This window comes from Xiphophorus maculatus, chromosome 5, assembly GCF_002775205.1.
Source record: "Xiphophorus maculatus strain JP 163 A chromosome 5, X_maculatus-5.0-male, whole genome shotgun sequence".
NCBI classification, from domain to species: domain Eukaryota; kingdom Metazoa; phylum Chordata; class Actinopteri; order Cyprinodontiformes; family Poeciliidae; genus Xiphophorus; species Xiphophorus maculatus.
Window position 1 is genome coordinate 240,195 of NC_036447.1, and position 24,965 is coordinate 265,159.

The 24,965-nt window shown below is 47.3% G+C and overlaps 1 protein-coding gene across 3 annotated transcripts; it reads right to left on the reverse strand.

Annotated features, from left to right (window-relative positions):
• Positions 1-523: 523 nt before the first annotated feature.
• LOC102226699 (echinoderm microtubule-associated protein-like 6) lies at positions 524-24,278 on the reverse strand. Of its 3 annotated transcripts, XM_023333473.1 has the most exons (43): positions 22,859-24,117; positions 20,640-20,799; positions 20,429-20,527; positions 20,290-20,358; positions 18,870-19,055; positions 18,653-18,788; positions 18,155-18,356; positions 17,928-18,065; positions 17,568-17,824; positions 17,192-17,401; positions 16,893-17,060; positions 16,633-16,739; positions 16,458-16,558; positions 15,207-15,393; positions 15,024-15,129; positions 14,219-14,312; positions 13,891-13,991; positions 13,583-13,785; positions 13,109-13,220; positions 12,912-13,033; positions 12,496-12,643; positions 12,268-12,420; positions 12,064-12,195; positions 11,864-11,952; positions 11,623-11,790; positions 11,347-11,548; positions 10,628-10,754; positions 10,474-10,552; positions 10,269-10,398; positions 10,090-10,188; positions 9,169-9,189; positions 9,064-9,078; positions 7,016-7,189; positions 6,600-6,808; positions 6,366-6,523; positions 5,869-5,983; positions 4,384-4,572; positions 4,139-4,311; positions 3,901-4,063; positions 3,720-3,823; positions 2,582-2,735; positions 2,390-2,490; positions 524-1,311 (listed from the first exon to the last, which is right to left on the reverse strand). In XM_023333473.1, exons 1-43 carry the CDS (start codon positions 23,053-23,055, stop codon positions 1,287-1,289), a joined length of 5,883 nt encoding a protein of 1,960 aa, XP_023189241.1. In that variant the 5' UTR covers positions 23,056-24,117; the 3' UTR covers positions 524-1,286. The 3 variants fall into 3 exon arrangements, with proteins under 3 accessions (XP_023189241.1, XP_023189240.1, XP_023189242.1); XM_023333472.1 differs by having other exon boundaries at positions 12,268-12,637; positions 12,906-13,033; positions 22,859-24,278; XM_023333474.1 differs by lacking the exons at positions 9,064-9,078; positions 9,169-9,189 and having other exon boundaries at positions 12,496-12,637; positions 12,906-13,033; positions 22,859-24,107.
• Between the last annotated feature and the right edge of the window lie 687 nt (positions 24,279-24,965).

Genomic DNA, 24,965 nt, shown 5'->3' on the forward strand with positions numbered 1-24,965 from the left:
CTGAACTGTTCAGGAAAAGGAAAGAATAAAACATGAACTGAGTTCAGAACAGAGTAACTGACCTCTAACCAAATAACAAGATTAAAATATATTTATCAAAAAGATTGATCAAACCTGTGAATAATTAACTTTGCCTTTTTAAATAGCCTTATTATTGATTTGGCCTATTTAATCAAAAGGAAGCTGCCTGTCCAGTTCGCCAAGACGGATCTAAACTGGCTGAGATTCTGGAGCTCCTCGGTTCCGAGTCCATGTCCGACCCGCTCAGCGCCTGTTTGGCCCGACTTTAAAAGCAGGAGTTACCAAACCGCTGAGGAAAACGATCTGGGCTGAACTGCAGGCCAAATTCAGAGTTTCATCATCCTGGATGCCTGGACCAGTCCAAACAACACGGTTACCATGGTGATTCCTGAACTGGTCCTTGTCTGGGCTTGTTTTACTGAACTGGGAGGAACTGGTTCTGAAAATGGACCCAAACATGGCCACCATCAAATCATTCAATAAAACAACAGAAACGCTCAGGTTGTGCTCTCATGTGACAGTTTTATTTATTTTGATTAAAAGGTTCAGACCCGGTTCAGACTCGGTTCTTCTGAACCGGGAAGCGATCACTCAGGAGCCACGAAGGTCCAGATGGTTCTTCAGCTCAGCTCGGGTTGAACCACAGAGACTCTTCCAGGTTGAAATCAGAACCGGACCCGGTTCTGACCCAATCGGAGCTGGACTTCAGCAGCGCTACATGAGGCCGTGTTGGATCAGAACTTTGGTTCTTCACATTTTCAGATTCAGAGTTTATTCCCTTTAAATGTTCAGGCAGCATTTCGACCAGAGGGAGGAAACAGCACCACCGTGTGGCTGGAAGCGCCACCTGCACCTGTTCCCCACAGCTGTTCTCAGAGGTAGAACTCTTTACTGGTTTCTACAGATGATCTCAGGTTTTAACGGCCGGGATCAAACACCGATCCAGCTTCCTCTTTTTTAGTGAACTTCATCATCATCTTCTTCTTCATCATCACATGACACAAACACAACAACATCCACATGTAAAAGCCCTAAAAGATTATAGCACCACCAGTAAAATAAATCTGTATCAAATGTTTGGTCAGAGATTTTGAAAAAGGCACAAACTGACACCAAAACACGTCACATGACAGCTACAGGTGGAGATCAGACGTTTCTCCACGGATCTACAGAGAACAATAAACCTGAAACACACACAGGGTCGTCCCTTTCAGCCAATCACAGGCCTGGAGGTCCGGGGGCCTTCATCAGAGGAAGAGGAGGACTCACTGGCATCGCCACACCAACAGGCTGCAGAGAAGAAGTAGAGAAGAGATCCAGATGTTTCATCCTGCAGCCACAGCAGTCGCCATGGTGACCAGCCTCAACATTCAGTTTTAGTTATGAACATTTCATTACAGTTTTCTAAATTGTAACATTTAATTAAATTTTCCATCTTTATAAAAAAATAAGTTAAAATTCTAATAAAAAATCATTTTTTTACTATTAAACCAAAAATGATCCTATTCAGTGACACTGGGATCACGGCGTGTTTCTGCTTCCAGGTTATGATCAGTTATTATTGTGAATCTATTATTATTAACCCAATAACCCGCGTGACGTTTTCCCATTGGATTTTCTGGGGGGAGATTTAAGGGTTTAAACCATCATGACGCTTTTATATGGCAGCTTAAAGCCCCTTTGATTGGCAAATCAAATAATGATTTACCAATAATGTTATGAAATGGTTCTAACTGGTTATAAACCTAAACCAGCTGCTTAAACACTGAGAAAATAAAAGGCAGAATTTATGGAAAAATGGAGCAGAAACAAAAACCTGCTGATCAATTTCTGCCTTTATAGACAGCGGAGCTGGTGCTGGTTCTGGTTCTGACCTTTTTTTTTTACAATAATATGTAAAACAAGTTACATAAATAGTAACTAAAAGAAGGATGAGGCTTAAGGAAGGTAAAAGCAAAGAGTCCAACAGGAAAAGGTCAAATCCAGCAGATTGTTGCAGACGATCTTTGAAACTTCAGAGAATACAAATATGAAGAAACATGGGCACAAAACGCATTCAGTTTGGGTTTGCAGCTGTGGATACTAAAATGAATATTAAGTTTATAACAAAGACTTTATTTTTGCAGCGTTTAAACAGAAAAAGCCACATAATATAGTCTTAAATTAAACATCTATTTCCAATTAAAAAGTTCTTTCCTAAAAGTTTGAACATCAGAGCAGTGATGATGGTTTCCTCTGAGTTGTGACAAAATGAACATAGAGGGTCTACATTAGGGTGATATTGAAATATTTTACTACTTACAGGATAACATCTATGGAGAATCTTTAGACACTTTTTGAATCTTATTAGTTCGGACCCGGTTCTGACCTGCAGTCGCTGCCTCCGGCGCTGATGACGTATTTGTCGTCGCAGGAGAAGCGGACGTTGGTGACGTGAGCCGAGTGGCCGAAGTAGCGCTTGTGCTTCGCCTGGAGGGACAGCCAGAGAGAGGACAGGTGTGACGGGTTGACCCGGTTCTGCCGGGTCCGGAACACGTTCCGGTCAGACTCTGTCTCTTACAAATTTTTCCGGGCAGGGGAAATCGAAGAGCTTGACGAGGCCGAAGTCGTCTCCGGTCACCAGGCTGAGGCCGGCGTGGGAAACGCAGGCGCAGGTGACATCAGCCTTGTCGGCGTTTCGCGGCCAAACGCCCAGAACTTCATCGCCAAAGATGCTGGAGAAACAAGAGAAACCCAGAACCAGTCAGAACCCAGAACTCAGGCACGCCTTGGACTTCTCCAGCAGCCATGTTGGTCCAGAATTACAGGAAACCAGCACCTGTTGTCATGGAAACAACAACCAAGGCTAACAAGTAACCTGACGGTTTGACTTTCAGACAAATAAATAATTCACCTCAGAATTTTCCCATAATTCCTTTTGTGATTCTTAAACACGACCAGAACTGGATCCTGGTTCCGTACTGGAAGACGTTCGGACTGAGTGAGGATTTCAGAGCTGCCTGTACCAAGCCCACATGGGAAGCGCCTCGGTTCTGTTCCCGACAGCCGGACCGGGCCTGTCAGGTTCTACTGATCCAGTTTGGGTTCAGGCTCAGGTTCTACTGGACCAGTTTTGATTTGTCATAAAGATGTCCAGAATAATCACCGGGACGAGTCTTAAAGGTCCGGTCCAGTTCTACAGAACCAGAAACAGAAACAGAAGGAGAACTGCAGCCAACTTAAAGCTACAGGCTGCTGCCCTCTGCTGGTAGATACTGGTACTGCAGTGCAACAGGAAAAGGTTCGTTTGTCCCCCTTCTGTCCGAATTTGACCTAATTTGTCCAATAGGGAAGCCGAAGAGGACTGGGCTTTGTAGATTTTGTTTCTGGTGTTGGTGGAATCTCAGGGCGCTACCTCCGTCAGGGGGAGGAGCTGATCTGGTTTCACAGGACGATGAATGTTGTTATTTTTCTGTTGAGAACTTTGTTTTTCTGCTGCCTTCAAAGCAACATGAAGCCTGGCTTCTCATTGGCTCCTCAGCGAGCCTATAAGAGTTATCCAACCGAAGTCTGTCATTACCTTCAGGGAAAGTCATGGAGAACCTTCAGGTTTGGATCAGGACCAAATCAGACATCAAGCTTAACTACAGGCACCAGATGGATAGAACTGTTACTAACCCACCAAATCTCGCGTTTCCCAACCTCGGCGTCAGTCTTACCTGGTCCAGGTCGCCCAGGTGATGCGTTCAATGACGTTCAGCTCTGTGACGATCTTCCCTGAGGGGACTTCATGGACCTGACGAGTGTAGGTGCTGGCAGACACCTGACAACAAGGCAAACATGTGAACTGTTAGAGTCTGCAGAGATCAGTCAAACACCCAAACCTTGAACCCAGATCACCTGGATGTGTTTGCTGTCAGCAGAGAAGTCGATGTGGATAACGAAGCCGGGGATGTCCTTACAGTAACCGATTCGGTTGAGTGACGGGCCAAGAGTCAGATCATAGAAATCTACAGCACTTTCTACTGAACCCACTGCCAGGAACCGGTTATCTGGACTGAACCTGGACCACGACAACCCTCAGATTTTCACAGACACCACAAAGAGGAGTTCAGCTCTAATGCACTGCCTTACTTACCGGATGTCCTGGATGGAGACACTGCGGTCTCTCTTTTTGCCCCAGACGGTGAGGGAGTTGACCAGCAGCACGATGAACTCGCCATTCTCCATGCCGATGGAAACCATCTCCCCATTGGGGCTGTAGCATGTGCACTTGGCAGGGTGTCCCAAACTCACCTTGTTCAGGAGTTTCTTAAGCAGAAACAAATTAAAGTTTGGACTGCAGGAAATCTGAAGGCTAGACTGGACCCTGGAGGTAAGTACCTTGTCAGCCAGGTCCCAGATGCGTATGGTCCCATCATCACTAGCAGAGATGAAGACGTCTTTGAAAGGATGCGATGCTAAACCCCAGATTCCTCCCTTAGTGTGACCATTGATCATGGTGTTGGAAGCAGCATTCTTCTCTCCAACCTCTATGATCTCCCCGTCTTTGGTTCCCACCAGAATCTTACCCTGCAGCAAACAGAGGCAGAAAGGATTAGATGTTTCAGAAGATTAGGACCTTGGATTGAGCATCGCAAGGTAAGGTAATTTTATCTATATAGCAGATTTTCAGCAACAAGGCAGTTCAAAGTGCTTTACATGAATTAGAAGGAAATACAAACAAAATAACAAACCAAAAGGCAAAAACTATATATTGGTTCCCCATGTTTAATAAGAATAAGAATAAGAATAAGAATAAGTAGTCTGTAATTTATAAACTAATAGGAATTTTCCTGGATCTTAAATTTGTTCTAACTAATAAGAATTAGTAGAATGAAATGACAACATTGGGAAGGATATGGCACGTATAGCAAGATAAGGCTCAGACATGAGGCCAGCATCACAGAGTGTATCTGTTTGCTGTGTTTGTGTGCTGCATGTGTATGACCATGAAACCATGCAGCTCGGTCTCCCAGGCAACAGTCTGATATGATGGTGTTATCTAGGAGCAAGTCCTTGGGAGCGCTCTGCTCCACAGTCACATGGATGATTTCAGAAGGGAGTGAGGAGAGCAGGAGCGTCACGTTCACATTTGAGATTTGAGATATCCAGCCAGCCGAGGCCAACACAGGGGAGCCAGTTCAGATACAGAGAGCTTTATGTTGGGTAGATTTCAAATTTTAATCTGCCCTAAAGTCTCACCGATACATCCCTGTTAATTCCAATCATCCAAATTAGTGCGGCCGTTCCACTGAACCGAAACTAGCAACTTCTCCAGGATCGATTCCTTCCTGCCAGAGAGTTTTAGTCTGCAGCTGGACTGCGAGTCTCAGCAAGAATCACATCCAACTTGCATCTCTGTCCCACAGCATCTCAGTCTGAGTGTTTACTAGTCGGCCCAATCCGTCACAAATTTGTCGACATGCCAGGTATCCGCCAACTCCAAACAGGAATCCTGTTGTCATGAATAAACCCAGGATGTATCCCTCTGGGTGTGTCCCTGTAGGACAGGAGGGCTCTCCTGTGCCCAGTCTTCTCCTCAAGAAAATTTGAGGAATTGCTTTGAGAGAGCAGCTGACCAGATCCATACTTTGTAGATTTGGAGGATGTGCAAAGAAAGGCTTCAAAAAAGCAACACAAAAACAGAGCAAGCAGGGAGAAGATGAGGAGGGAGGGAGCAGAGGGAAAAAGAGTCCGCCTTCACTGAGAGCAAGAGAGAAAGGCCTCTTTAGCTCTTGTCTAAAAGCATGGACACTTAGACGATGAAGAAACTGTCCTTACATTCTTAACATTGCCTGCAGGTCAGGAGCAGACTGTGGGCCTTACCTTCCCTCTGCAGACAGATCGAACGTTCTCGACTGGCTGACAGGTCTCCAGCTGAAAGGCTCTGCAGCGCTTCATTTCCTGGTCCCAAAGCTTCACAGCTCCTCCCTCTTTGGTCCTGTGAAACAAACACCCTGATGGAGTACACAACCTACTCCTCTGGAGACAGAGTAAGTCTTTCTGAATAAAGGATCTGCTCTTCATATCCTACACTGATAAACACAGAGCCAATGGGACTAACAGCTGGATCCCAGAACAATGAGGATACAGAGAAACTGGACCAGTTTTAGGTTCTCAGAGGTGTTTCTTTCTTCTAAAGTAGCTGCAGAACATTGATGATAGTCAGGGGTCTTGTTAAAAGACCAGATTTAATGAAACAAGAACATCTCCACACTGATAGAGATGTGTAAAACAACATTATGATAACCTTCTGACTGGGAAAGTCTTAGTACCCTGACTAACCCCTGACTACAGCTCTGAAGGTGAGTTCAGTTCCTTACGGCCTTTCCTTCCCTCCAGTGACGATGAGTCCGTCCCTCAGCGTGGTGTACATGGTGAAGACGGGACCACTGTGCGCCTTCGCCACTACTCGGACCAGGAAGTGGTCCCTCCAGACATACACGTCTCCATTTATTGCACCAGTGAACGTCAGATTATTCTAGGAGGAAAACATTGATTTACAATAAAACTAAAACTTGGTAGACATAAATGGACTACATATAACTAGAACTTACAGCACCAAAGGCGACAGACAGCATGGTCTGCATGCGGCCATCCTCCACCGAGCCAATCACACCTTTCTTATACATGAGGGAACCACCAACCAGCGTCCAGAACTTGATGTGTTTGATTCCCACCGACACAAACTGAGTGTCTGAGTCGGGTCTAAACTCAACCACAAAGATCCGTTCAGCGTGACCGCCTTTACTGGTCACCTTGGTGCCTGTCATGGAGGTAAAGGGTCAGGTTGTGCGCACTTCAGATGCAGCAAAAGCAAAACAGGTAACGTTTCTTCTCTACTTCAACAGATGCTTTGGCAGGATTCTTACTGCAGTTCTGAGTTTTCAGACGTTTAAATGTCAAATAAGAGTGAGTCTGCTGGTCCTTGACAGCAGAGAGATGCTTCCATGTTTCTACCTTCATAACTTACCTTCTTGCCATCTCCACACTGTGATGGTATGTTCAGGTTCCACCCCCACCGACAGCAGTAACTTCCCTGTTGCGCTAAAGTTGACATAACCTACGCCTTTAGCATGGGAACACCGCAGGATGGAAAGAGTCTGCTTGGTCATTGCATCCCACACATGGATGGATGGAGCAAGACCTGTGAGAAGACACCAGAAACAGAGAACCAAAGTCAGAGTCTGTAAAACAGTGGATCTAGAGTCACAGAAATTGTGCTGGAGTCAAGAAACCACACAATCTTGGAGTCCCAGTGAAACATAAACTTCCTTGTAGCTCTCAAAAAATGATCTGTTAGTAAAAGAACAGATCATTCTGTACTGGACCTTCTGATTATCTTCTAATTGTGGAACATTAACAATCAAAGTTTTCAGTTCACAGGATATTGATACCAGCAAGTAATGACCCAACCACTAGGAGTTTGAGGTGATCCAGGTTTGTTTGGGTCATGTCACTTCCTGCTAGCGCGTGGTACGTAGCAGAATGCCTTCGATCTCGATTCTCGCAACCCGATCTTATTTCTCAACATTGTGCCACTTGTTTATTTTGAATCCCTTTTTTAGTCTCTAGTGGCTTTATTGAACCGTAACTGGACATAGGGAGGAGAGAACAGGGAAGATATGCAGCAAATGGCTTGAGACCAGGAATCTAACTCAGGGCAACCGAGTTGAGGGCTGTAGCCTCTGCACAGCGCTACTGGGGCGCTTCATGGTTACTACAGTAACTTCTGACGGTGGCTCAGGGGGCAGGAGTTTGTCCTGTAACCCGTAGGTTGCTGGTTCAAGCCCCGCCCCACCAGCAGGTGGTGTCAATGCTTTGCCTCTGTCAGACTACCCCAAGGCAGCAGTAGCTAACCACCATTAGCGTCTGAATGTCCAAACCTAGAAGATGGTTCTGCCCCAGAAGAGAACAGGAATGTTGATCAGCACCGTAGCCAGAAAGCAAGGCAGGATCCAGATCTAACCAACAGAGTGGGGACAGTGGGAGGGACAGAGTGGGGACAGTGGGAGGGACAGAGAGGGGACAGTGGGAGGGACAGAGTGGGGACAGTGGGAGGGACAGAGTGGGGACAGTGGGAGGGACAGAGTGGAGACAGTGGGAGGGACAGTGGGAGGGACAGAGTGGGGACAGTGGGAGGGACAGTGGGAGGGACAGAGTGGGGACAGTGGGAGGGACAGAGTGGGGACAGTGGGAGGGACCCAGCAGTTCAGGTGGCGAGAACGCCAGAGGCAAAGCTAGGGTTAACAGGACAGATGCAATAAAATCGTCACTAACAGTTAAACTGCAAACAGGAAGAGGAAATGTTCATTCAGATCAGAACCATCAACAGATAAATCATTCAGTTCATCTGACAGAACCTGGTCCAAACGGGGCAGAAACAGAACCAATCCAACCATCGGTCAGTTCTACATGGGGAACAATCCGACCAGGTCTGCTACTGCCACAAGCTGGCAGGGGGCGCTACGCAGGAATGCTGCTACTTCCTGTCTGTCACCATCATTCTGATGAAAACACTCATTACAGAACCTGGTTCTGGTCAGGTTCTGTCACTTATCAGGTCAGACCGATGGTGAAACCAGAACCCTTTGGAAAAATCTTAATCTTTACCAGAACCAGGATCAGAACCAGGAGAACTCGGTAAAAACCAGAATCCCGGTAAACCTCCAGGGGGAACACGTCTACTGCTACTGAAACGTTAACATTCGGAACCGTGACCCATCTAAAGCAGAATGTAAACTGATCAGAATATCAGAATAATTAATTCCTTTGAAAGAAATTATTCTATTACTGTCAGAATAAAAACTGGGAACCATTTTTCTTTCAGTCTGGAATCACAAAGAAAAGACTTGATGCGTCACTTTTCTGCCTGATGACACCGGAAACAACAAGCGGCCAGCTTCCTTCACCTGCAGGTTCTGCAGCGAGTGTTTTCTGAGCCCACATGAGAGCAGATCTAGTCTAGGACAGAACAGACATGGGTCAGACCCGACCCGGATCCTGACCACTGATACTCACCGGACACCTCGGTCTCTACGCACCGACAGCAGATGACACAGCAGAGCAAACAGAATCATGTGTGAATGATGATGAGCACGGTGAGGAAGGTAGATTCAGCCTTACCTGGCAGCTCAGAGATGTCACCTGGTGGCGAGGAGAGGCGGTGACAATGAGGAAGCAGTGGAAGAGAAGGAAAGGTGTGATGGACCAAAAGCAGCCAGTCATGCATGAAAGCAATGTGCAGAGGAGCTAACGACCTGCAGTCTGACTACAACATGGAGCAGCTACCACACACCTGGCTCCCTCTGGTGCCCTTACACTGCTCTGCAGCCTCACCGGACCTGCAGGAAAGCCGGGTCGTAGCAGAAACTGGGAGCTTGTCCAAGACAGAATCCCGGACAAGCCCCCAGTTTATGTTCAGTTGGTTCTCCATTCCTGCAGCTTCAAATGAAGACTGAACTCTTCCATAGATGCAAATTATTCTTCTTAGAGCCAGCAGGACCTACACCTTTACTGAGCTTGGTTCACCTGGCAACTTTCACTCCATGGATGATCCTGTGGGACCTACCAATGAGCTTTCCACCAGAACGGACCCGACCTGAAAGAACTTGACCTCAAAGTACTCAACCAATAAGAACCTGACCTGTAAGAATCTGAGCTGAAATGATCTGACCTAAATGAACTGGATCTTAGAGAACCCAACCTGATAGGACAAGATCTGAAGCAACTTTCTTAATGACACTTGAGCTGCTTCAGAACAAAATGAAATTAGCTGAGATATTTTACCAGACTGTGACATAAAACCAGAAAACATCACTGCTCCAAACAAGTTCATTCATACTTTCAGGTGGTTGTGGGGTTTACTGAAAAGGTTCTTTTAGATGTTCTACTTAGCACTCCTACTTTCTGAGAGCCAGTGAGAGCCAGTGATCTTATCATGATCATGAACCAGAACCTTCTCTGCTACGCTACTGCTACCTGAGAGGCAGGTAAGACCACCTGAAGATGATGTGAAGGTTTGCAGTCTCACACTCTCACACTTACCGATCTGTCCAGTGGCGATGATGTTCTGGTACTTTGGGTGCTGGTTGACCGTCAGACAGAGAATGTCATCTGTATGTTCCAGGTAGAAACTCTGAGTTCCTGTCAGGACAGGAAGCAGGAAGCAGGAAAAGTGACCTCATGAGCAACATTGACTGACGATAACTGACGGTTCTACGCACCGGCAGACAGATTCTGGATGACGACAGCAGCGGCGGTGTGGAAGACGATGTCGGCGCCGTCGTTGAGGTAGTGCAGGTTGTTGCGGCAGTCGAAGCCTCGGTAGCCGAAGACGTGTTCCAGCAGCAGCTCCTAACAGACGCAGACAGCAGTTAGAGCCGAGGTCAGGACGCGTTGAACGTTATCAAGCAGATGCCATGTGCCGACCTCCACCGCTTTCCTCTTCTTAGTCACGTTGTCCTTCAGCAGTTTGTCGGGCAGCGGCACGGCACGGCTCACTGGAGGCCTGAACAGGAAGAGCAGCGTTAACAACAAACTGCACCTGAACTCATCAGGAGGCCTAATGAGGCCTTCAGGTTACCTGTCCTCCAGAGGAAGCTCTCTGTGCTGCAGGTGGGGCTTGGTTCCTGTCATGTTCCTGATGCTTGCTGAGTAGATCTTAGTGACATAGTCCACCACCTTCTCCCGAGCCACATCACTGTCGTACCCTAAAAAAACAGAAATTCACCAATTGCTGTTTCTCAGACCATTCTACTCACTCTGGATGGCGGTGCCTTGGCCTGGGGGCTGAAGGTTGGGGTTGTCCTTGACCAGAACTTTACCATTCTCAGAAAACACATCTTTGCAGTGGTGGACACACATCCACACATCCGCTAATGTGCTAATAGAAGAGCTGGATTTTCATTTGCTTTAGCACTTGGGCTAATTTTGAAAATGTGAGATAGCAAAACTCAACTATAAAACGGAGATGATGAGTGAAAGGCCTGTTCCAAAGAATCACTTCCTGGTGTGTAATGACAGATACGATCCTATTGTGGGCGCTATGCTATGATGTAGCACATGTGTTATTGATGCATGGTGGGTAAAACATGCTTGAAGTTGGATTCACCTAAATACCATGTTGCTGTAGCGCTTAGCAATAGCGCAACTAATGTTTGTGATTAGGTCTTTAGGGTTAGCACAACTAGCTTTTTAGCTAGTGGCGGCTACAACTGCATCTCTAAAACTCAAATCAATCTGAGAGCCCCCCAACCAACCAGCCAGACGTTCACTACGACCTCCTTCCTGCTCTGATGTTACCTCCGTCCTCCTCAGGGTCATCGTCAGACTCCTCGCTGTCCACGGCTTTGCTTTCCTTGTGGCCCGGCGGCTCTCTGGTCCAGATCATCAGCGCCGTGTCAGCTCCGCCCACAGACAGAAGCACTGCATCATCATTGGACCAGCGCACGTTCGTCACATTGGTGCTGTGACCCACGTACTTCTTAAACTTAGCAAACTGACCCTGGGAGAAGAGACTGAGGAGATGAACAGAGATCCTCCAGAGAAACCAGCTTCGGACTCTGTCTCTGGACTCACCCGGGACGGGAAGCTGAACAGTTTGACGAAGCCAAAGTCATCTCCTGTGGCGAGAAGTTTTTGGTCTCTGGTGAGCGAAGCAGCGTTCACAAAGCTGAATGACGGCCATATTCCTTCACAGGTGGGACCCAGAACGGACGTCCAAGTGGCCCAGTCCATCTTCTCAAACTGGACACAGAAACAACACTATGACCTCAGGGAACAAATGCCTCTGAGAAAACAGAGAAACATGCTTTCTGACCTCCGAGACGCTGATGTTCTGTCTGCGTCCTCGTGGAGCCTCAAAGAAGAGCTGATCTTTAGCTCCGGTATTCACCTGGAGGAGTTTACCTGTAGGGAAAAGATTAGAATGAGATGTTAGGTTGGGACCTTGAACAGCTGGTAAAGGTGAGGACCAGGGAAATGTCAACATCTGAGGTTAATTAAAACAGGTGAGTCCACCTCTGGAGTCCCAGTCGATGTGGGTGATGAAGCTTCCAGCTCCTTTACAGATTCCAACCCTCTTACTGGTCAGGATGTTGTAGATGTCCACAAAGGAATCATGGGATGCCACAGCCAAATACTTTCCTGCATCTGTGAAACATCCCTGACACATTAGGGACTCAGCTTCAACACCTGTCACACCTGTGCAGTGAGTTCAGGTACCTAAGGAGAAGCGAATGTCTGAGATGAGCTCCCTGCGGTGGTGGAAGGTCACCATGTCCTCCAGCGTGTCAGCGTTCACCACCATGAAGCTGCCGTCGTTCAGACCGACTGCCAGAGCTTTACCGTCTGGAGAGAAGGTGCAGCACCGCCCACCTGGCAGGTGACACAGAATACAGGTTAGCCAACTGAAACGAGCATAAAACCTACGCTTACCTGAACAGGTGTCACCTTTCTTCAGCTTACGAACAGCAACCATCCTGTGATTGGTCGACAGCTCCCAGATCCTCAGAGTTTTGTCATCACTGACGGTGGCGCAGACAGGAAGTAGAGGATGGGCCGCCAACCCCCACACGTCCCCCTCCATGTGACCCTGAACATAGAAGTACCACAGGTGAGACACACAGGTGAGGTACCTGAGAAGAAGTGGATCAGGGAGGAAGGACTGATGATCATCTCGGTTCCAGTGAAGGACAGAAGCAGGAAGGAAGTGTTGGATGCCTACATACCTCCCCAGGTGAGCCTGGTGGCTGCTACAGGTCAAACAACTCTCCTTCCAACAGCACATGTTGGATCTCACCAGGGATAGGCCTGGAGTTCTGATCGATTCTGCTGGACAGACCAGAGTCTTTTTGTCTCACCTGAACCAGCAGTGTCATCGGCCCGCTTTTGTCTATCTCCAGGATTTCCCCGTTCTTGGTCCCGAGGAGGATGTGACCGTGACCCAGAGTGATGGCTCTGATGGACGGGTTGTCCTCCAGCAGCAGACCTGCTCAGAAGGACGACATCGTCAGTCCAACAGAAAATCCTCAGGAGGGGAAGCTGTGGACGCCAGAGAGGACACCTTTGGAGGACGGGGACAGAGCTGCCCTTTTGATGGCGTAGGTTTTCAAACATCTCTCAAACATGTCGTCCCACAGCTCCACAATGCCGTCCTTTCCTCCGGTCACAAAACCCTGACAGTGAACGCAACACAAGACGACTTTATTTATTAGGTCCTTTCAAATGGTAAGACAATCCAAGGGTCTCTATGGGACATCAGACACATTTTTGAACAAAAACCTTCATCTATGAAAAGCTTTGCATCAAACAAGAAGATGGTAAAATACAGATATAAAAACCATGAGCGAAACAAACGGTAGTAGCCGGTAGGTTCTGATCATCTCAGGTTTTCAGGCAGTTTGTTCCAGATCTGAGGAACAGAGAAGCTGAGGAAACAGGTCGCTGAAGACCTGAGATGGATGGATGGATGGATGGATGGATGGATGGATGGATGGATGGATGGATGGATGGATGGATGGATGGATGGATGGATGACCTTGTCCAGGGAGCACATGGCAAACACGGGCCCGTCGTGAGCCTTGATGGTCTTCATCAGGGTCGTTTCCTTCCAGATGTAGACGTCTCCGTTGGTGGCTCCAGAGAAGACCATGTCCTCAGACCGGCCATAACATGCTGACATCATGGTTTCCTGCTTACCAAGGTTCCCAAAAATTCCCCGTTTAAATGTCAGACCACCTCCTAGTTGGAGAGAACAGACAGTGGATCCCAGCTCCTTGTGTCAGGTTCTCAGGTCTTCGTCTCCTGCAGACAGAACCTTTTCTAAAGCGAAGGCAGGAAGCATACCTGAGTGCTGCCAGAACTTGATGTGTTTGATTCCCACAGTAACCAGCTTGTCCACCCTGAAAGGGTTGCTCTTCACCACAAAGATTTTATCTTTGTGGCCCCTGCAGGACACAGGAGGACTTCGGTCAGTCAGGCAGAGACATGTCCATCTGCAGTCTGTCTGACTGGGACAACCCGGCCTGATGCTGGAGCAGATTAGACAGTAACCTGAAGCCACCTCTACTCTACCTCTCACTGCTGTAGCCAACAGGTAAAGGTCAGCTAAGGTTTATGTAGTACCCTGGTTTTAGACCCAGTCTGCATCGGACCTGGATCCAGGTGTGCTTACCTGGCCTTAGCCAGCCTCTCTCCTTTCTTCCAATCCCAGATGACAATGGAGTGGAACTCATCGATTCCCACCGAGACTAAACTCTTTCCATCCGCTGGGACAGACAGAGACAAAAGGACACATTAGGGTTGGAGATGGACCAGCAGGAGGTTTCAGATGTCCCAGCCAGGGTCTCCAGGATAACTCCGAGGAACCCTACAGACTGCAGGCTGGTACCACTGGATGATGCTCATCAAAGTAGAGCTGAGCTGTGATTGGATCAGGAGCTGGAGGTGAGGTTACTGAAGCCACATGCTGGTGAAGGTTTCATGGACAAGGACTGCTGGGCTACAGACCGCCCAGGACCTGGATGACCTGAACACTGGGAGTTCTAGGTTGGTTCTGTTCAGCACCTTCATGGACTGCATGTGATGGTGCCACCAGGAACCTGACGGTCCCCAGGTCATATGGTTTGGTTTTATTCTTGGCTATTCACTGAGTAATAAGATCCAACTAAAGATGTCCTCCAAACACTGAATGGACATGTCCATGGAAATCTTTTCAGTAAATTCTGGATGAAAATGTTTTAGCCTTAATGTCCAAATTCATTAAGGCTAAAAAATTCAAACAAAGTCTGAATTGGTTGTTCTGTTTCATCACATTTCAACACCAGAAGAAGTTTTCATTCACCTTTTCACTAGTTGAGACGGTCAGGACCTGTCCCACTGGATGGAAATGTTCGGTTTACTGGACATTATATGATCTCTACGTTTGATTGGAGGAACTCCAGATGAGGTGGAAGAGTTTGTGGGGAGATTTGACTGACCTGTGAAGTCCAGAGCACAGATTCCTTTGCTGTGGTGACCTTTGACCAAAGACAGGCACTTCAAGGTTTGGATGTCCCAGATGTGGATGGCTGGGTCTCTGCCCACCTAATGACAGAGACGGCCAATTAGAAACCCTAAAAACGTGTCCCAAAACGAGCTGCTCTATGATTGGTTGGGTGTACCTGGGCAGATGCCACGTAGTCTTTGAGAGGGTGAACGGCAAGGCTGAGGATGTCGTCGTCGTGTCCGAGGTAAAAGCGCTGACTGTGCTGCACCCGGTGGTAGACGACAGCGACTGCGGCCACATGGAACACCACCTCCCCCGTCTGGGTGTAGAACAGGTTGTTGCGACAGTCAAAGCCACGGTACCTGCAGCCAACAGGAAGTAGGAAGTCACAGTGGGTGTGATGAGCAGCTCATTAAAGCTGCTGGCGTTCTAAAAACTGCTCTTAATGTGGGTCTAAATGTGAGCTAATGAAGGAAACTTTGTGGATTATCAGCTCCAGTCAACCTTTTTCTCTCTCTAAGGTGATCAGGTGAGTCTGGTTTACCTGTAGTCCCTTCATCATAGAGTTTAAATCAGCAAAATAACACAAAGGCAGAGAGATTACCTGTTGTATCTGATTTAAGCCTCAGAAAGATGAGAGGACATGAACAAACTGTTACTTCAAAGAGAACGTCTCTATATTTTGCTCAAAAGGTCTAAATCTGGTTCCAGCTCCAGTCCTTCAGAGCTGCAGGTCTGGTTGCTGGTGAGAGAACTCAGGTTTGCATCAGAAAGCTGTAGGATCTTAGCTCTCCTTACTGGAGTTGAAGACCTCTAATCTAAGCTGAGGTAGAGATCATCGGCTAACACTGACCCATGTAGACCGAAGCTCATGTAGACCCTTTGCAACTACGTCACCTAATCATGTTGCGCCCTTCACTGCCATGTCATTGGAAGTGAGGAACAGGAGTACTGATTGTTTTCCCAAATTGTTTTTGCCAGATTAGCCATGTCTTCTACTTGTTCAAGTTAAGCTAACTAATTTTAGTTACTTATGAATGTTAATCTTCTTACCTTGTAAAAAGTGTTTACAAACAAGGGCAACCTGGTGTATTCACTCATGGCTGCTATCCATCGCCATCTTCTTTCCTTGCCAAAAGGCTTACAGTGACATGACAAGTTTGGTTTGCGTCCTTATCGGTTTGTGCAGGAAAAATACTCAGCACCTTACGGCCATTTCACCAGTGAATCAGCAAAATAAAAGTGATACTAGGCGGCCAACTGTATGGTTTGGACAAACTTTAAAGGAGTTAAAGCATGCCTAGATTGTTTTACTGTCCGTCATGGCGGAGTGGGCCGCTTTCTGAAGAATGTTATGTCAGGTGCAAAGGGTCAATAAACCTTGCTCGCATAGAACTGACATGTTTGACTGCTTAAACTTTTTTACCCGTGAACGAACTGTAGACGAAGCCCCTCCTCTGGTGCTTTCTGTCTCTTCAAGGAACCAATTAGCTTCTTCTTGAGCTGTGGCAGATCCTCCTTGTACACCTGGAGACAGAAACTGGTGGGTCAGACACATAGACAAGTCATAGAAAGGTAAACGCTGTTTGTTCCCTTCTCACCTGGCGATCATAGTTGGTCTGAGCTTCCTGCTCGATGTCCGAGTCGAGCTCTGGAACGTCGGACACATCTGAATCTGACTCGCCACTGTTGGAGTCGGCGTACCCCTCTGAGAAACCAAGACCAGAAAATACATGCTCCCTTCAGGGCGCTGAGATCCTACAGATGGTTCTGTCTGTGGTTCTGACGGGTCCTTTTGGTCTCAGTGTACTCAACTTTCATGGATCCTTTGATCAATAGGAGAGATAACAGTTTAATCTACCTTGAAGAAGCGGCTCCAGAACACCGTTCATTACACCTTCAGGAAGGAACCTCCATTGGAAGACCGCGTGGTCGGCGCCACCGGTACTGATGACCCACTGGAGGTCATTAGACCAGCGAACATTGGTCACATGGGCAGAGTGACCGATGTACTTCTTAAACTTGGCCCCTGTGGCAGGAAGCAGTTGTTAGAAACTCATGTGTTCATTCAGGAAATAGCCCAGAAAAATCAGAACCAGGTCTAAAAACTCTGTCAAACCTTGAGTTGCCAAATGTTCCTGTTTGAAGGAAGATACAAACCTTTCTTCAGGCAGGGGAATCTAAAGAGCTTGATGAGACCCAGATCATCCCCGGTCACCAGCACAGCACTGCTGTAGTTGGCATGCACTGAGTTCATATTGGTCACATTGGAGTACTTGGGCCAGATTCCGTTCACCTCTGGCCCGATGGTACCGGTCCAGGTCATCCAGTGGATCCCCTTTGCTTCTTCTTTAGGAACGAGTTTTCCTGCTGCAAGACCAGAACACACACACCCAAAACCAACCCTCGGGTCAAACAACTGGGATGCAACTAGGGTTTTAAAACATGTTATACCAGCTGTAACAATCTGCCGGGTTCAAGATTTGTCAGACTTCTCTAAACTATACCTGACCACTTAGGACTCTGAGATCCAAACCTGGCATCCTGTAGAAGAGCCGCTCGCCAGCGCCGTCGTTGGTCTGCAAGAAGCGGCTGTCGACAGACCAATCCAGATGGGTGATGAAGGAGGTGGAGCGGCTGCACTCTCCCACCTTCTTGAAGCGCTGAGCAACGGCGTAGATGTCCACCAAGCCGTCGTTAGAGCCTACCGCCAAGAAGGAGCTATCTGGAGAGAACTTCAGCTCATGGATGACCTCCTTCCTGTCCTTAATATGCACAACCTCGGTCATGTCCCTGCAGAGGAGGAGGTTTTACCGACCATTAAACCCACCTTGCCTTTGCAGCTAATGAAGCTGGTGAGGCAGCAGTAACTCTAGAGACAAATTAGTGAGAGCACCTGACTCGCAACACGGTGAACGAACCGTCCCTCATACCAAGAGCGAGCTGGGAGCCGTCATTATTGAAGGACACACTCCTAACCGACTCCTCCATGTTACAGCGTGCCAGCAGAGTGTGGTCTGGTAGACTCCACAGCCTGACACAGATAAGACGAACAGATGAGACCCAGATGGGGTTAAATCAGACAAGGGAAGACAACGGTGGAGAGTTTTAGTTCAAACCAACCTGACTGAGCGGTCGTCACTCCCGGTGACAGCCACTGGCTGTTTGGGGTGCACGTCCAGCGCCCAGAGCTCACCCTCACTGTGACCCTGCATCAGCAGAACTGGCTTGTCCCGGTCGCGAACCATCACCTCAAAAATCTCACTGTCCTGAGTCCCAGCCAGAATCCGGTCTGCTTTCCAGCAAACGCTGCGAACTGACAGTCCTGGAAAAAGAAAACACCAGTTATTGAAACCAATCTAATGGTGGGTTATACCCAGAACCAGACCAGTCCCTGGGTACACCTGGGTACCGTGGGACTGACCTGACGCTAGGACGGGGGCTGCCCTTGGATATACGTGGAACCAGTGTACTCAAAGTACATGTAGGTTCCTGAGTACATCTGGGGCCAGACTGACCCAGATGTCTGGGTCAGTCTGGCCCAGACTAAATTTGTGACTAAATTTCAGCGGGTGACCCTAACCCTACCAACCACAGGATAAAGTGACAGCATCTCCACACCTTTGTAGCCCTGCTCGGCCTCCCTCAAGTCAATCTTGGTGATTGGTTTGAAGTCCACATCCCACAGTCTGATGCAGCCGTCGCGTCCTCCAGTGGCGAACCCTTCCTCACAGGCGTGCATGCTGAAGATTCCTGCCTGCACAGTGAGGCACGAAACAATTCAGCGTTTAGAAACAAGCTGGCTCTGCTCTAAAGATGTTGGAGTATTAGTTGGCACCCCATGTGCAGCCTGGACGGTCCGGATCAGTGTGATTCCTTTCCATACGTAGATGTCTCCGTTCAGAGCTCCAGAGTAGGTCAGCTCATCTTTGGCTGCAGAGACACACAGGATGGTCTGTAGGTCGCCCGTCTTCCCAAAGATGCCTCGCTTCGGAGTCAGAGCGTTTCCACACAGAGTCCAGAACTGAAGTCAGGGGAGAGAACACCTTCAGAACCGGAAACCTGCCTTAGATACTCAAACTCACAAACACAGTCGGACCCAGTGACCTCCCTGCTGCACTGACTCGCATCTGGTTATCACCTGGATTTTACCACAAACATCAGGACTCAACTGGACTCCAGTTAAGTCCTGGAGTCCAGTTGGGTTGAATTAGAATTAACTGGATTGGTTCTAGTCGAATTCGGACCGTTCTGAAGTCTATAACTGGTTCTTAGCCAAAACCTTTTTATTCTGTCTGTCTGACATTAAATCAGGCTAAATGGTTCCTGGTTCAGGTCAGTGGGAATTACTAGAATGAGTTCTCTCTGCTAAAGGTCAGATGATGATGACATGGGTTTTTAAGCTTCTGACTGGTTGACCTACAACTCCTGAATGAAGTGGAGAAACAGCCTGAAAGTCTCTGCCTCCTTGTGTGACATCATGGAAAATTAAAAAAAATCAGCCCAAATATCAGGAACAGAACCAGAACCTTCCCCAGTCTGGTTCTTCATTGGGTCCAGAGAGTTGAAGGTTCAAAGTTTATCTGTTCAAAAAGTTACATCCAAGTATGAACATCATGGAGATGGCCAGCCATGAAGGAGACCGGTTCTGTGGCCCAGAGATGGACCGGTTGGACCTTGTGAAGATGTTGCTGAAGCTAACAGAGAGTCATTATCCCCAAAGAAACAAGTCCTGTACCAATGTGTGCTGTGAGGCCACTCAGCGAGGAAGAAGCCGTGAAAACTGGAAAGCACTTAAGCCTGAGAACATCATCCCAGTGGAGGGGAAGCATCATGGTGAGGAGCTGTTTTACTGCAGGAGGGACCGGTGCGCTTCACAAAATAGGCAACATCACGAGAAAACATTGAAGTAACATTTAAGTTAAAGCTTGGACACAGACGGGTCTTCCAGATTCACAATGTCCCTCAACAGAGCAGCAGATTAGATACAAAATGACTGAAGGACAACAAAGTGTTGTGGAAGGGTAGTCATGGAATTAAAGGCAATTTAACCAAATCCAGAGGAAACAGCAGGAAGATCTGTCAGCAGACAGACGTCTAACCTCTAACTCAGGTGTTTAGTCCAATTCATGTCAGAGCCAATAAAATGGTTTAACACTTTAATCTCTTCTGGAAGTTTTCATCAACACTGAAAGATGTTATGATTCATGACGTGTGAGCTGCAGATCCACTGCGACCCTGTGGGGGCGCTGTCTCACCTTGATGTGTTTGACTCCACAGCTGACCAGGCGGCTGGTCTGGAACGGATCCCAGCACACGTCAAAGATCTGTGGGAGGAGCAGAGCAGAGGTTACGCACCCAACGGTTTCCAGAACCTGTAAACTTCCTCGGTCCTACTCTGTCCGAGTGCCCGGTTGCCATGGCGACGACCCGCCCTCTTCTCCAGTCCCAGATGCACACCGTGTTCTTGGCGTCCAGTCCCACTGAGGCCAGTCGCTATGACGACAGACATGAACCACGCAGGTGAGGCGACCTGAGGGCAGCTTCGGTCATAATTAGTATTCATCCTCTGGACTCCGCCCATCACGGAGAGGGGGCGTGGCTTTACCTGTCCGTCTGAGTCAAAGGCGAGGCAGGCGACTCCGTGGCTGTGGACGTCCCTCAGGATAGAGACGGTCTGCATGGCGTAGGTGTCCCAGATGCAGATGTACGGGTCTTTCCCCACCTGACCCGTCGCCACCTGGATCTTATCCGGGTGGATGGCCAGGCTGCGGACAGAACGAGTCACTAAACCCACGTTTATCTGAACAGAACCACGTCCTGACAAGTAATTCATCTTCTCTCCACTAGAGGCAGCGTGGAGGCGTTTCAGTGACCCGATCGGTCCGCCGATTCCAACAGGGACAGAGCAGTGTTGTATAAAGTACTGAAATCTCAGAGTCAAGTAAAAGTACAAGTACCTCTCCAAAATATGACTTTGGTAAAAGTCCAAGTCACTGACTGAAATGTTACTTGAGTTAAAGTCTTAAAGTATCTGAAACTTCTTGTACTTAAGTATGGAAATTACTGTAAAAATGGATGTACTCAAGTAATGTAATGAAAAGTACAAGTAAAAAGTAAAACAAAGCAAATGCAGGTTGAATGACATTTTTTATATTTTGGTAAACTTGTCAAATACACTTAAAATAATGTACACAACCAAGTGCAGGCAAAATGAAACCTGCTAATAGATATACCTGCAGGCATCATTTAGTTAAGAAAATTAGGTGCTTTACCTATAGCACAAGGTTAACTTAACCTGCTTTACAACTGAACCAGCTTCTTAGTAAACCCTCCAGGACAGAAAATACAAAGTTTTTGTAAGCCTTAAGTTTTCCCTTCAAGTAAGGTCAGTGCTGAAAATGAGAAAAATAAATAGTACAGAAAATGCGGCCAACATGAAGAAAAAGATCTGTTACGATTACTCTACTTCACAAATCAGTGAATCAGTCAATGCTACAGTCAGTAGGTGGTGCACACAACTGGTCATTATGCAAAAGAAAAAAAGAACTGGGAGGGAAATGCAGCTTATTGGCATCTGTAAACCTGGTTTTGAACTTGCATGCCTTTCCTATATTCGTTAAATTTAGTCTAAATTGCTGTCGCTATGGCTTCTGTCCCCCCTTGAACAGAGGAGTCTAGGTAGCCTGCTACAGTCAACATTAGGCCTCAGCTAAATACACCACGTATGGAACTGAAACAATGCCAAACAAAGTTAATTTATGGTCAACGTTTCACAATACAGTAGTGTCTAGTGACCAAGCTATAGTTACTGAAACAGGAGGATTATAACCATTTCATAAGACGTTACCTGGACGGGGAGTTTTTGTAAGATAGAATTTCCACATCTTCGGGCAGGAATAACATAAACTGCATGCGGTACGACGAATCTTTAACACCCACGAAAGAGTATATTGTGTTTAAATAAGGCCAGGGGCTCTCATCACCAGCTGGTGGTTCCCCTGGAGCCGTGTCCAATGTAGTTGCAGTCGTGGTCTCCGTCTCCTCCTCCATGTGGCTGCTGCTGATTGCGAGACTTGCTTTGTGTTTAATGGGAGAAGTGAAACAGGTGTAACCTATTGGAGGTGATGAACAAGCCCAGGCAAGTAGGCTACCGACTTTGTTCGGTAGCCTGCTTGCTACTTGCTAATCAGTAGGTGGGATCAAAACACTTTGTTTCTCTCTCTCGCTTTTTTGTAACGAGTAACTAAACCACACATTGAAAATGTATCGGAGTAAAAGTACGCAATTAAGTTCGGAAATATAGTGAAGTAAAAGTGAAAGTCATCAAAAATTTTCATACTCGAGGAAAGTATGAAGTACTCCAAAATATACTTAAGTAAAGTAGTGAAGTATTTTTACTTCGTTACTATACAACACTGGGACAGAGAGTGTGTTCACTGGCATAACACCTCCCCACACACACACACCTATCCTTATGGGGACATTTCTTTACACCTTTAGCCTAACCCTCCCTGCAGTGACCTTCTGACCCGTTGACCATGTGTTCTGGTTCTATCAGAGGCAGATGTTCTGCCGCACCGCTCACATGGAAAATACGGCAGCCAATCACAGCCCAGCACAGGTCTGCATCAACCGCTGTCTGAGTGATGACGTCAGACCCAGAACATGCTGCGTTCTGATAGGCTGGCGTCTGATTGGCTGGTTGACATGCATGGATGGTTGGATGAACAGATGGATGTGGATGGATGATGAACTCTGACCCATTCATCCAACCGCCTGTCCTGCACTAATCTAGGCGTGGTTGCGTTGGGCCCCGCCCCTCACCTGATGATGTCATCGTTGTGACCCAGGTAAAACTTCTGGGTGTGCTCGCGGGTGTTGTAGACCACGCCCACCCCGGCCACAAAGTAGACCAGCTCCTTCCCCGCTGTGTAGAACAGGTTGTTCCGGCACTGGTGGCCCCGGTATCCGTGGACCCACTCCAGCCGCAGCTGGCAGCGCGGCGCCGTTTTATCCGACATCCCGCTCTGCTGCTAAGGATGCTGGGAGCACTAGTCCCTCTCTGCAGTGCTTATAACTGAGCAACCTCCAACTACACTTCCCATAATGCCATTCTGCAGCCTCCTGATTGAAGCAAATGCAGCAACGGTCAGCAAATCGTCCCATAAAAAGCAGATTGTTCCTTCAGGCTGCCTCCATCATGGCCGCCAACATGGTTTCTAGTCCAGAAGATCAAACCTCAGCTGGTCCTGCTGTGAACTGATTCCTTGTTTCTGATTGGATGGAAAGTTTCTTCATATTAAAAAAAAAAACAACAAGAAACTATAAAATGATCCGATTCTGTAGATAACTGTTCGTGAATCGAGGAAGAATCAGAGTATTTCTGTGTATTTATTGATGATGAAAACAGGAATCATGTTTTATTCCTGATGTTCAGCACCGCAGCTGTTTCAATATCTGCTATTAATCTGATCTGAATCCAGTTCGGATCAAAATCAGTTCAAACCCGCAGAACCGGGTCCTTTAAAGATCCGGTTGAACCTGGCAGAGTCCAGCGGCTCTCTGAACTGTTCCTGGGTCGGTGATGAGGATCGGTTCAGCCCACCGGGTCTAGGGATCAGCTGCGGATCCGAACCCGACCAGAACACAAGATTAATTCCACTGATGAGTCCGCGAAGGCTGGAATCAGAGAAAATCCCTCCGCCGTCTGCTCAGCGTCAAATCCGCAGATTACAGAACCAATCTGAACCAGCAGCCCCGAACCGGCACCGCGGCCCGCAGCGAAAGGTCCCGCTGGAGCAGGCCGCCCGACAGGCACCGGCGGCGGATCCGAAGGCCACGGAGAGCCGCTGGACCCAAAAACAGGAGCAGAGTGGGAATACTAACGGGAATCTCAGGAACCGCTGAGCGAGTCAGGCTGGAACACTGGGCCAGGGACTTCCTGTGGGAACTTCAAAATAAAAGCAGCTGAAACTGTCCATGATCTCACCACCATCTGGACCTCCAGCCAGTCCACAGAACCTATCAGAACCGAGCAGGACTTTGACTGGGTAAAAGGTCATTAGAACCCAGAATCGGATCAGGTCTGACTACATCTGTTACCTGAAACAGCTGTCGGAGTGATGCATTGTGGGAAGAGTCGGTGGTTCGGAAGAAGTCCAGGCTTCTGAATCAGAACCAGTCTGGACCGAACCGAGTGTTCCAGAACCCTCCGAGCCTGAACAGCCGCCTCACAGCAAAGACTTTTATTCCGAAGGCGAAGCTCCAACTTCCGGTCTGTCTGACTCTACCTGCGCGCGCTGACAGCGCAGGTGCGGATTTAGCGCATCAGACTCAGCTCTGCGCGGTGAATTCTGGGAGCTGCAGTGTTTAATACTAATTACTAAATATGTTTCAGAATTTCATATTTACAGCCAATAATTGTGCTTACTAAAGCACATAAAATAAAAACTCAAATATAAAGGAGTAAATAAAACGTATTAAAAGTATGTTCCCACAGAAAACAGTCTTATTACAAACCAGATCATCTGTAGATCTGACATATTGGAACTAAACTGTCATATTTCTATGTTGTTTTTTTTTAAATCAAGCTTTCCGTTTCATGATTTGCTGTTCCCCAAGATCTGCTGAACTAAATTCATTTTCTATTCTTTTTCTTCTGTTTGACAAAACAAAGATTTAAACTTGAACTTAAACAACTTGAAAAGATACAATTTCACAAATAAAGAAAAAAAACATTATAAAATATGATTTTTAATTTGTTTGAACTTGTTTAGTCAGACAAAAATCTGAGATACTATAAATTTGTGTTTGGAGAAAATATTCAGTTTAACTGAGAAAGAACTTTAACAAGAAAGAAATTCAAGAAAAAAGGCTGAATTATTGAGAAAATGTTTAATATCAGAAAGAAAAGTCACAATATAATAATTTA